Below are 13,662 nucleotides of genomic sequence, written 5' to 3'. Positions count from 1 at the left end.
AGGCTCTATGAGCTTGTTTCATAAGTGTACATTAGAGCAGAAAATTGAGGCCTTGACAGCAAAATTCAGGTACAGCTAAACAAGAAATATGTACTACTAAACGATCTCATATTTTTCTTATGAAACAGTATAATGTGCCTTAACCTTCTTTCACATTGGATCTCAAGCTTTTTAAGGTCAGTAGGAAGAGCTGTTTGGCTTCTGTAGATTTTGGTTCAGTCTCTGTAGGAAGTTTTAGAGTCAAAGCATGAAAATTCAAAGCTTTCCTTGGGTTCTCTGACCTTTGTTGTGCTCTGATACTGCATGGATCTGGGAAGGTCACCTCACAATCTTCTGTCATTCTCTGCACTTTCAGAGACACTCTAGCCACCAAGAGCTAGTTGGTGAACTTTCCAAATGTGTTTGAGGGGATGGAAATGCCAGATAAGTGTTATTGGAAGTACAGTTTGAAACATTGAACATACATGTGAAAATTCTGCTCACTCAGTCTCGCTTCTACACCACTCACTGATAGGATCTGCTGTCCTTTATCTGAAAAAAGATATTTTAATGTTGAGTAGTTCAGAAATTATGAATAATGGAAGTAGACAAGAAATGTCTTGCTGTCATAGGCTGCTGTGTTTGAAACACTGTTGGAATTAGCCCTGTGAAACCTTCACTTAAAATGAGTAGAAAGGAATGGTAAAGGGTCTTAAAACATAAAAAAAAATCAGAAATTGCTTGTCACTGTAAGTGTTGGGCTTTTTTGGTTGCTTGATTTCTAGACAGTGTCATTATTTGCTTGGACCTTTTGAATCCCTGGGGTCACTATTCACTTTCAAAAATTATAGCTTTAAGGAGATTTCTTCAGGAAGATGTTTATGTAAATATTGGCTTATGAATGTGATTTATATTGAATAGCATGGCCGTGCATGTTGATCTGTCTTTTCTTTAATGTTTGGTTATCAGATGTGCTTTTAACGAGGTTTGCACATGAGCATCATGAGCATCTGTTTTTGCTGGTGCTTGGCTCTTTTCATAATCCACGTTCCATTTTTCACTGCTCAAGCAGAGCAGGGTGTTATGCTGGCAGACACTGGGGTTGCAGTCTTAGACTGCAGGGCAGTGCACCACTAGGTTGTACAAACCAATGCAAGGTGAAAACTAAATGCAGTTTTATAATATTTCAGCTGAGTCTCCTCAGGAAATAAGACCTAAACAAGTTATGCTGTGAGTGTTTATCTCCATTTCCCCCCACACACCCCCCAATGATTTTGAACAAGCAGACATGTTTCAAACATCTTGGACAGAGAAGGAGAAGTCTCAAAAGTATTACAAATTACACATTCTATGAAAATTTATGCCAGGCTGAGGGGAAAAAGCCAATTAATGCCCACAAGAAGGAAGTTAAGGAAGCGTACACTTTTATTAGATTTTGGAAAACCCTCATGGGAGAAAGATGTTGGAAATCATGCATCGTTAGCTTGGCAGCTCAGAGAGCTACTTGTTTCTCCTAATTTCATGATAATAACAGAATATGCTTACAAGTTACCTCCAATAAACTGCCTACTGTTTGTTGGTTTGGGGATTCAGTTGCTTAGGTTTTTAATCCATGAGAAAATTTTACTTTGGCAGTATTCTAAGCTGAAGGTTGGATTTATAAAAGCTAAAAAACCCTGACCTTTATGAAGGGTTTCTAAACATAAGAAATTTCATGCCTCTTGAAGATTGCTTTTGTGTTTCCCTGCTAGAACACTGACCCCCTGATATATAACGAGCATTCGAATCTGAAACCTGCTGAGATCTGAACTGTGACTTTAACCTGCTATACATTATAGTAGAAGGAACAAGACAGCAGTAGATGCATTTATTTGCCTCAGCATGAAATAAAATGGGTGCTGCAGAGTGGAAAACCAGAAAATCATTTTTGCTCCTTTTAGATAAATCATGCTGCTCCAAGGTAGGAACTCTCCAGAACAGCTGAAGCAATCCTCCTGAAGAGGAGACAGTCCTAGGATTTTGCTTTGATTTGTTTTCCCTAGACTAAATCTTGAGTGCAGAAGAAGCTACTAATTTCTCAGAGCAGCAAAAGAAATTATAAACAATGGAAAGCAGACCTGCCAAATCCAGTGCCAGGTACAGCAATATGGCAGCACACAATATGCACTTCCAGGCATGCTGACTTTTAAATTATATCTGAGCAGACACCTGAGCCAGCTGCTATTTTTGGGCTCTTACTTGACATCAAGTTAGCCTCCCTGGCCAGATGAATAGGAATCTATAATTAAGGATTCTAGTTTCGGAAGGCTTTTATATTTTTCATCTTTGTTTTTATTAAACCGTTGTACTGATAATTATCTTTTTCCATATGGCTCATCATGCTTCCAAAATCCACAGTAGGATGACAGTGAAATCTGTCACTTCAGAATAGTGGAGCATCTTCGTGGTGTTTTCTGGAGGATGGGAGATCTCTGATGAGGAAGCAGAGGCACCTGCAACTGCACCCTTTTACTTGACCCAAGCAAGGGATCTGAAAAAGTGTAAGACATGCCTTGGTTGTGTGCTGCCAAAAAAAAAAGAAAGACTTCTGACTGCTGAAAGCACTTGCTAGTGGCTGGAAACATTCATAAAAATCCAGTGGCTTCAAGCTGAAGCTAAACCTAGTTCAGAAAATGTTCTTTCTTTCTTTCTTTCTGTCTTTCTGTCTTTGTCTTACTCTGTCTTACTCTGTCTTTCTCTTCCCCCACACTGACAATAGTTAAATGTTGGGACAAGCTCTGTATAGATGTGGCATATTAGTGATTGTCTTTCAAAATACACACCCTGTTTCAAACAAAAATACATTCTTGATTGGGGAAATGTGTTAAACTGACCTAAAGAATAAAGCATTACTGAAATACTGACAGGATAGCATTATCATGAGATCTTTTGGATCTTCAAATACCTCTCCCAGCTTGTCTTTCATCTCAAGCAAAATTCTCTTGCCTTGGCAGTTAAGGTCTTACTGCTCACCAAACCTTGATTTAAGTGGGAGGAAACTCTTTCATGCTGAGGTGAAGCACATGACTGTCCTGAAGTCCTTTTGCTACTTTGGTCTCTCTCTCTGGAATCCGTTTTCCACTTCAAATGCAGACCCTAGAGTGAAGCCAGTCATCAAACCAAACCTTGCTGACTGTATTCACCTGAAACCTTGTGAATTTGGAGAATTCTGCAGCTTTTTGTTTTGTACAGAAAGAGAGGCATCTCTGGAACTCGTTTTGTACAAGAAGCTCAGACATCTCAGCAAAGTGTGGTGGATGGTGTTGCTTCAAACAATTAGCTGGCCATCTTTTATTTCTATTCTGCAGTCTTACTATTCAAACTGGAGGAGTATCCTCCTCTTTTATCTTCCAGAACAGTCTTCTTCACTGGGGAACTAAGTCTTTCAGTCTTGCCATTTCCAAAGTAACATGCATTCACCTCTGTATCATGGCTTTGGGGCACTAGAAGAATAAGGAAATCCACAGGATGTGATAAGAGGGGGAACAAAATAGAATGTGGATATTACAACTGTCAGACCTGCTTTGTCTCCCAGAGGTATATGAGTACATTGACCTTTGTTTGAGGAGGAACAAAGCCAAATGGAAGTGAATGGAGCTCAGCTTGGATGAGCTATATTTGTGCTGAGCTATGCCACAGCCAGGATGATAAAACTGGAAGGGCAGAGAAACCCTGACGAGCCCAGATTTGACAGGTTTTGTTTGCTCAACCACTATTCCACACTGAATCCATTCCCTGAGAAGCAGTGCAGGCAACTCCAGAGAGCCTGTGAGCTCATAAATAACCCCTGCCAGAGGTGACCTGGCCTGTACAGGGTTGTCTTGGATATCTGCCTCATGACTACATTTGTCAACAACCAGGAAGAGCTGCCTGCAGAGAGCTGACTGTAGCAGATCCCTGAGGTGTCGAGAATCAGTTCATTACACTAATTACCAAACTCTGTATCTCTAATTCAGCCAAATATAGGCAGTGCATCTTGCCTGCGACTGTTATGTATGTCCCCTTGTGCTGGTGTTTTTTAGTTTATCGTGAATGTACATTATTTTACCCAGTAAAGCATTTTTGGATATGGCTCATGGTTAAGATAACAATTAAAATGTATTCCTTTGGATTATTAATGATATGTCCTGCACAGGTCTCAAAACTTTTTGTGATAGAAGTCTATGTCACGGGCCCATTCCTTATGAGTTTCCTTGCCATCTGCTGATGTAGTATTCTTTTCCCCAAATGTATGGTATTCCTGAAAATCTGTACTGAATGTCTGAGCTACTGTGGCTCAGATCCCACCAGAGTTTCCATTAATGTGCAAGAGAAAAACATACCAATAGGGGATCATATGAGAATAAATTATATTTAATAGCACCACTGTTCTACCATCTGTTACAAAAAATATGGAAATGGCTACCTAGAGATTAGCAATGTATGATGGCTCACACTGTCAGAACACCATCGAGCAAGGGTTTGTTGAGCACACTTTTAGTAGTAGCCAGGAAGAAGAAAAATAGTTTCATAATGTTACCATCCAAATAGTTATTTCTCATTTACATGTGAGTCTGCCTTTACTACATCTTGCAAGACCCAGCTGCTGCACTATCACCTTTAGTAGCAAATTATTTTCATATTTTTTAAGTTGGTCCATACATAGAGCATTTGTTTGATATGTGACTTGCTCATAGCTTATTGAGGAAGACCTTTGGTAGATGTAGGCATTAATCTTCAGATGTGGATAAACAAATGACAGCCAATTGTATTTAATACCCATAAACAACAATTTTTCAGTGATTTAATTTAAAGGGCATTATCGGATTTGTTTGGTTTGGGTTTTGCTTGTGGAAAGGACAAATTGACACTATCCTTTATGCAAAGAGCTCAGAAAAACATCTGTTTGTTGAGTATTGTTTCCACCCTCAAAACATTCAGATTTTCATCTGGTTTTGTGCCAAAATGAGTGCCAAGTCCAGTAAGCACAAGTTCGACTTCTGAAGTTATTAATTCATTCATACCATTTTCGGTGAGCAGAGGACTCCTTTCAGGAAAGTGATAAAACCAGCCTTGATTTTTGTGAAATCAGGACTAAACTTAGGGGTGTGCTTGGTGGAAGTAACCACAGAGTGCAAAGTGAAATCCACTAAGGAGAAAAAAAGTAGGGGCTAACCTGAGAAGCAGCTGTGGAAAAGCAAATATAATCTGGTTTCAAGTGTGTGAAGTGCTAAATTAAAATACATAAAAGTAAAAAGGAGCTCTGGGAACAAATACAAAAATATTAACATGACAAGGTTTTACTTTCGTTTAAAAGACAAAATCATGTATTTGCACATCAGAGTGCAGACGCTTTTTATCAGAAAATAGAAATTTTATTTGAAAAGTGTAGTAGATGAAAAATGATCCCCAAGCCTCCTTCAGGCAAAATTTCAAATGTTTTGTCCAAACCCTGGTATATTTGTATTTTGTAGTGCCACAGCAGTGCCTCCAGGAAGTTATTGTACAGGTACACGAAGCTCTTTTGCTCCTCTCTCAGGAATAATACGTTGTATTTGAGAGGCTGCCATGGTGTAGCACATAGAGAAGAGGAATTGTGGTGCTTTGTGAGAAATGGAGTCTGAAATAAGTTCAATTTAAGGAATACCAGGAATTTGAAACACAGCATCTTCCATGCTCTTTTCTGCTTTTCTTAGCTGAAATCACTTAGGTGTTGATCTTTCACCAAAAACTTGATTTCCTACTATGAAATAATGATAATTAACTGCAATGATAGGTATGTTGTTCCTCATACTGACATGTTCTCTGAAAGACAGAATATTTTTCGGATAGGTTTTGTTTCAGTGTCTGCTTGTGTGAAAATACATATCATTATATGAAGGTTTTTTTCCATGTGTGAGAGAACAAAATGCATTAAATGTGCTTTTTGAGTTTGAAGAGAAGCTTGATTGAGTTTTCAAGGCATTAACAAAGAAGTGGGGATTTTTATTAATTCTAGAATATATTTCTCTCTCACACTTGAGCTGTGCTACTAAAGTTCACTGTGACACTGGCATATAAGTAGTAAAAATTCAGTAATAAAATTTGATATAAAAGAACTTCATGCAGTACAGCAGAATATCTAATAAGCAATGCAGTTTTCAGAGATGTGGAATAGATATCTTTAAAATGTCACCATTTCATGGTTTTTTGTAGATATTTTGAGTGCTAGCTGTAGAAAGATACTGATTTTTATTTTAATGCTGATCATAGCTAGTAAAAAGACTGCACCATTTTTTAAATTCAAATAAATTTTTAGGAAACCTCCCTAAATATTTTTGCAATTTTTGAAAAATTTTATTTTAAGAAAGAAAACACGACCTTAGTTACTCATATGTATATTGAATATTTTATGTCCCATTACCATGCATCTTTCTGTCTTTTTTTCATTCATTTTGCCTACTTTTCTTCCTCCATCACTGGAATGCCTTATTTAATTATCTTCCTAAGAAATACTCAAATAATTTCGCTTTTGTCACAGTAGTTTCATAATCTTTTAAGAGTATTTACCCTAAATTTCAAATATTGATACAATAAGCTATGAGTGTGAGACTGAAGAGATTTAGAGACCATGTACCTTTGATTCATACATGATAGTTTTCCTTCTGAGTCTGTACTGAAGGCCTCACTCTGCCTCATGCCTGGGAATTTCATCTTGCTGCACTTTGTCTGTAATTATTTGCATGTCAGACACCCACTGGAGCAAGAAGAAAATGTTAGCATTGAAGAGGGTACCTCTCCTTTTCCCCTTGGCATTATGAGACAATTAACTATGCTGCATGCAATTATAAGCAATGAAAAATAAATGCAATATGTGCAGCCTTTATGAAAAAGATCAAAATGCTCCTATTTTTGTCTAACATTAATCAGAGTAGAGCACTTAGCCAAGCAAACATTTGAGGTTGTGTGTCAGAGCACAGCTGCAGTGTTTGTCCTGATTATTATTTCTTTGCTAGAAGTCTGTGTCTGTTCCTGTATCTGGAACTACACGGGGAAGTTGACATTACAAGGAGGATATGGGCAGGTCTGGGATCCTGCCTGGAATGTCAGACTCTGGCAGTGTCAGCACTCAAGTAGTGATACCTGTTTCCAGAGGCATTGTGTCACACCTGCCTGGAAGAGCAGTGGGTATAAATTTGGGGTTACTGACATTTTGGATGTTTTGCCATCCCCATGTGCAGGATGTGGTCTTTCAGCTATGACCAGACATGTGAGTTGAGTCCAGACCCTGCTGGGCTCTGCAGAGGTAGAGATCCTTTCTCCAAAACTATTGAGATTTGGTTCCATGAAGGATGCTCTGCCACACTTATGTGCCCAGATGTACAGCAAACCTCAACCTTGAGAAAATAACTGTGGAGATTCATAGCACTCATCTCCCTATTATCAATCAATAGAGAGAGACCTCAGAAGGGCAGTTCTGCTCTGGCAAGGTCAGGGTTGGTGTCTGGGGGACTCAGCTGGGCTCATGAAGTGCAGTGGGATGAATGCACATCTGTGTACCCTACCAGAGTCAAAGCCACTCAGTCAGCTTAAGGACCTACCACGAAACATCACACTGCATTTTGAGAACAACTTTTTGTCCAGCTGACTCAGAATAAAAACAAAGAAATTATCCTTTAAGAATCAAACTTCCTTTTCCTTTCTAGCAGCCATGTGTAAGTTAGTCCCAGCTAAGAACAAGCCCAGCTAACCAAACATGAGAAGTTTGACAATGCAGTAAATCTGCCTTGAGTATTTCAGTTGCTGAACCAACATGTCCCTGGTGTGCAGTGCAAAGGATCGATTCAGTCCAAATTCACTCTGCCAATTCAGCTGGTTTTGCAGCGTGCAGGGTCAGTCTGTCCCAGCCATCTTGAAGCTGGATCAGTAATTGTCTGGTATCCCCTTGCTAACAGTGGGCTGGATCAGGCATCACCTGTCCTCTTCCTGCTTGGGTAAAGCATAAAGCCAGCATAAAACACCCTTATCTGTCTCCAGCTGACTTAACAGAAATGTAGACTTGGACTTAGACCTGATCCACAGCAAATATATCCTGCTGAGGAAACCCTGTAGAGCCCAGTTTACATTAATGCCCATTAGTCAGCATGGCAGTGCTCTTCCTCAGCTTCACAGTAGTTCTGCACAGCTGAAGTAGGTTTACAGCCCATCACAGCCAGTACTGTGTTTCCAAATGGTGTCTTCAGTGGTCAGTATTGCATGTGAACATACAGCCTACATGGGAGCACATTTATCTCAAACAGTGTGTACTTGTCATAATTCTCCCTAGTAATTCTGCAAAAGCTGTTTAAGTAAGCATCTTTTAAATATTCTCTTGCATGAGGAATGCTGGGGGGTTTGTCTGTGGTTAATCTGTCTCTTTCTCTTTGTGTATTAAAATCCAGGACGAATGATACTGGCCTCCTTGTTTTCAAAGACCATTTGCCTGTAACTCAGATTGTGATCACTGACACAAACAGATCAAATTCTGAGGCTGCTTGGAAAATCGGCCCTTTGCGTTGCTATGGAGACAGTGAGTACTAGCTCTTCTCTATTTCCATAGGTACAGAATGTTCCTTTTGTTGTTGTTGTTGTTGTTGTTGTTGTGGTTTTTTACAAAAAGACTGTTTCTCAGATAAAAGGTGGCTTTCCACATGCAGCTTGCAGCTGCTGTCCCATGCCAATTAACTATAGAGAAGGGGGTTGTGTTTGCAGGGCAGTTCTGGAATGCTGCTTCCTTCAACACCGAGGCCTCCTACCTGCACTTCCCCACGCTCCACGCCGAGGTCAGCGCGGACATCTCCTTCTTCTTCAAAACCACCGCCCTATCCGGGGTGTTCTTGGAAAACCTTGGCATTAAAGACTTCATACGAATCGAAATAAGCTGTAAGTTTCACTGTTCAGAAATCTTGGGGGTTTTGCCCAGTTTGACAGATGCAGAGAATTGGGAAGGACATATTTTCTGCCATTTTTAGATGACTGGAAGTGCCTGGAGATGATAAGATAGAGACATAAAGACTCTTTTATCGAGACTTACCTACCTCTCCTGTCAGAGTTTCCCTTTATAGACTTGATCATTACACTTAATCTTTTTGTGGCTAGATTTATCTTTCTTAAACAAGAGTATGAATTTATTTTTTGAACACTGATATTTATTTTTAAATATCTTTAGAGAAAAAAACTACTGCTACCTATAGGCTGTTTCTAGTTGAAAGTTGAAAAATTTAATGCAACCATTCTGATGGTTACTTTTATTTCCATATCAGTACCATACCCAGTCTGATGTAGCCCTAGTGTTTCAAAGGAACTCAGTGTGTATGGTGCAGTTACAAAGTGAGGGTTTATTAAGGACAGGACACTAATGCAATACTAGTTAGTCACAGTTGTAATGGATCTTGAATACTTCAAAATCTATTAAGTGAGTGCAGTGTAACTGCTACTCAGTGTATAGGGAAAATAGCAGAGAATTTAATTAGTGAAATTTTGCCTCACTCCTGTTGTGATGACTTCAAATATTTATTAGTGACAAAAGAGTACGGTGGCTTTGACATGAAATATGACATGTGTATTCCAAATTCTGTCAAGCTGAGGGAAAACAAACTGAGTGCTATGCATTTGATTATATGCTTATAATAACCCCAAAATAAAATTTAATAAAACAGGGCCCCAAGGCCCTTTGATTCATTAAACCGGTGGTAAATGTCATGGTGGATTATCACAAGGTAATGAGGTGTGATTTACTGTTAATTGCACATCAAGGTCCAATTTGGTTGCACTTCAGGGTAGTGCATTTTATTCTCAGGGATACAGAAGTAAAAATGGCATCAAACATAACAAATACTGTAAACTAAGAGGATTGTTCAGTGAAAGCTTCTGGATGTGTTTATATCTGTACTCCTAGAGAAATGAGTTATTTAAAAGTTTGGGGAAAAATCTTTCAGACTTAGGCTTCTCATCAGTGGTTTGTTGTTGTCCTTCTTGCTACCAGATAAAATTTGCAGCCTGAAGGCCTTGTATCAAGGAAGCTCCATGGAGCAGGTGCTTCAAAGGGAAACAACTTTTTAGCAGAGGCAGGGGCTCAGAATAGATATTTGTCTATCCCTATGAGCATTTCCCATCTTAGCTATCTAAGAAGCAACTTCCAAAACTAGACCTATCAATTTTTTGGGGCTTGAAGTAACAAGGTTTTTAGGAATTTTCAGTCCACAACCTTCTGTTTGTGTGATGTGTGGACCTGGTTCTTGGCCTTTGTGGTGCATTTAGCATTTTAGGAAGAGGAAAATAATCAGTAGCAAAAATGTTAAAAAGCTCTAGCCCCTTTCAGGCTTCCAGCAGAGGAAAGTGGACTCCTTTATGTAGCTTTTGTTTTTCAACTGTTTTCCTGTTTCTAGGAGCCTTATCATTTCTAGATGTGTGTTACATATACAGCTTTAGTTTAGGATCACCTATTGAGTAGTTTCACCCATCAATTTTTTTGTGCATCTTGGGTCAGAATTAGGCAAATAAGTGCTTCTAGAATTCTCTTGTACTACATGCAGCCAAGTTATGTAATGGTTAATTATCTGCACTTTGAAAGACCTGGTTGGAAAGGTCTTCATCCTTGCTCCCATCTTAGCATTATTTGTAGAAAATCTTCTGGGACCATTGTGTGACTTTTGTGCAGCATTTAGCACTTTTACTTCAAAAAGAAAAGCGCCATTTCTAGATCACTGTGATTTTTATAGCAAAAAAGATGGGTACCCACAACCAAGCCTAATCACAGCAGAGATCAAACAGTGAGGCTGCAGGCTTAAATTTATGTATAAGCTGCTGTGTAGGAGATGGGAGGTAAATGATCCTGTACTATTTGCTGACATAAAAGTTAATGGACCCTATATTTATGTAAGATTTCTTGATGTCAAAACCCCTATTTAGTTCAGACCTTCACTTCCTCTTCACATCTGTTTATCTCTTGCAGCCCCCAAGGAGATCACCTTCTCCATAGATGTCGGGAATGGCCCCACAGAAGCCACTGTGCAGTCTCCCACAGCCCTCAATGACAACCAGTGGCACTACGTGCGGGCAGAGAGGAACCTCAAGCAAACCTCTCTGCAGGTGGACAACCTTCCCAAGAAGGTCCTGGAGGCCCCTGCTGAGGGACACTTCCGCCTGCAGCTCAACAGCCAGTTATTTGTAGGTAGGGACAATCCAACGGTTCCTGTAGATAACACTATTTCATATAGTTCGGTGATGAATGCTCTTATCTCACCATTGAGCTTGCATGTGGTGGCTTGATTTTGCGTTTTCTTCTTCTACTCCTGCACAGGCAACATGAATAACATGAATAACACTCAAAGCACAAACCATAGTTTAGCCATGCTATACTTGATGGTATTTTTGGGGTCAAACTCCTAAAATGTATTTATTGCCAAAGAGTTAACAACCTTTCGTCTTATGCAGCACTGGCTGTGTAAAATGCTGTAAAAAATGTGACCTCTCTCTTTAGGCACATTGTAGAAGTCAGAAATTTTTCGTATAAATTTCTAGGGCAAAGCCTGAAGACAGTATGGTCTTTAAACTCTATTCCTTCAAGCATGCTCACCAAACCCTTATTTGGCTAGAGAGTCCATGAGAGAGAGAAATATGAACACAGTCAAAGCAAATACAGGTGTTTCATCTGAAAGTGATTTTTCAAAGAAGAAAAAATAAAATTAAAGAGGGAAGAAAAGTCTCTGCACATATTTTGTTTACTTATCGCCCTCACACAAGAAACCTGGATTGGGACTACTTCATATTTGATAATATGATAATGGCTTACAAAGGGAATTATCTCTTTTCTCCATTCAAATGCTGTCTTTCTGAGTAATCTGCTCAAGTGATCGAGTGGGATGTAACTGTTCTTATGCAGGGCCATTCAGGTAGCTCCTGATTCCTTCCTTCAAGTGGATTTTTTCACTTAGCTGAAATGCTGTAGCGAACCTCAATCTGTCAGTGCATTTTAATAAATTTTACTTCTGTATTCATACCCTTGTACTTAAGTAGCTTTCAGGGTATTCATTTGAGCTTTTTATTGTGTATGTGTGCAGTAATTACTGGGCTCTGAACATAAAGAATTAATCTGTTAATAAATAGATATGACTGCATCAATGTCAGGAGTCGTTCCAACACAGCTGTTGATTTATACTTAAAATGATCTCTGTTAGACTCAGCTGGAGAGGAGAACACACAGAAAGGAGACTTAAGACTGTCACAGTACAAGGTTTCTGTTTTCTGGTATGAAGCATGCTGCTAATCGCTTGTTTTTCAAATACTATATTGATCCTAAGAACATGTTCTGTGGGAGGCCAGGCCTGGAGGCAGCAGGCTTGGGCTGCCAGACACCTTAGAAACATCAGAGAAACTTAGCCAACATACTGTTTGCAGTTAGCAAAATTAGAGATTTTGTGACTGAATAGACTTTGTGATTTTTTGGTTGAGCAATGTACCAACAGGAGCCCTTGTGAGCAAAGACAAACAAAAAGCCCTGCACCTGCCCAGAACAGCATCAGCATCCCCACAAGCTGGGGATTGAGTGGATGGGGAGCAGCTCTGCCAAAAAGGTCCCATTAGTTTTGGTGGGAAAATGAATTTGTACCTCATCTGAATGTAGTTATGCCTTAAGGAATAGGTTGGAACCAAGTCCCTGATACCAGCAGAGACTTCTGACTGATTGTACTCTGATTGTAGTGAGTGTTTACAGAAAACTCTAGGATATAGGTATTTATTTCAGCCGAGAGGTGAAAAGTACTCACTGTGCAATAAATATGTTGCATTCTGTCATCCATCTATGCTTTTACTGAACCATGAACAAAAGGGGACAGAAAAAAAAATTAGTTTGGGAGTGCTTTTTCAGGCCTTAACTCTGCCAGATTGAAGGCCAAAATTATCTGTGACTTGCTAAGTTTTCCTGAGAGCTGTCAGAAGAGTTGGAAACCTGGGTTGCCTCCTGATTCTGGCACTATTTCTCCCCGGTTGCTCCAGGGAAAGGTGGCAGAAGTCCAGCAATACACAGATGTGATATAGTTTGTCTCTACTGAAAATCTCATTTGAATCTCGTAATAAAAAGCTACTGATTTAATACCTCAGCCATGCAGAGAGAGCTTTAACCCATCTGAAAAATAAATGTATAAACACCATTGTAAAAAGGAAAGAAGCAGAAGCACATAATATTGCTCCCTACTCCCCCTGTAATCCACAACATATTTGTCTCTGCAGTATTCTGCATACTGACAGTGATTAAGGGGTTTCCAGCCTTAATGACTGTGTGTGGCAGGCTTTTGAGATAGCTCTGTGTGTCTGTGAAGTGGAAGAGAAAAATAACTTTGCATTGCCACTACACTCACACAAGCTTGGGTTTTAATGCAGTTAGGAAGGAGTTAGAAAACCATTTCTCACTTTCTTTTAGTTGATCTTGGGTGCTAACTGCTTCCAGCTGCATTATAATCCTGGCCAGATTTCTTCTGTAAATTTGAAAAACAAGTACAGTAGAAGGAGCAAACACCAAACAAATGTGCAGGCTAAGTAACATCAGCTGCGCCAAACTGTCCAGGAATGAGCCAATTCAGCAAATTACTTGCTCAGAAGGGGCAGGCAAAAACCATTCCTTTCAATGGACAGTCCTTTTCAGCACTC

General features: G+C 39.5%; 1 protein-coding gene across 3 annotated transcripts in view; it reads left to right on the top strand.

Moving 5' to 3' along the window:
* The window catches only part of CNTNAP5 (contactin associated protein like 5), a 271,197-nt gene that overhangs the window by 215,408 nt on the left and 42,127 nt on the right, over positions 1-13,662 (top strand). For all 3 annotated transcript variants that reach the window (XM_030952826.1, XM_030952828.1, XM_030952827.1), the window contains 3 exons: positions 8,418-8,545; positions 8,728-8,898; positions 10,970-11,188. In XM_030952826.1, coding sequence (XP_030808686.1) covers positions 8,418-8,545; positions 8,728-8,898; positions 10,970-11,188 — 518 coding nt within the window. The remainder of the gene's footprint in view (positions 1-8,417; positions 8,546-8,727; positions 8,899-10,969; positions 11,189-13,662) is intronic.

The sequence above is a fragment of the Camarhynchus parvulus genome, chromosome 7 (genome assembly GCF_901933205.1).
Source record: "Camarhynchus parvulus chromosome 7, STF_HiC, whole genome shotgun sequence".
NCBI lineage: Eukaryota > Metazoa > Chordata > Aves > Passeriformes > Thraupidae > Camarhynchus > Camarhynchus parvulus.
The sequence above is the reverse complement of the archived record's forward strand: the minus strand, read 5'-3'. Positions and strand labels throughout refer to the sequence as shown.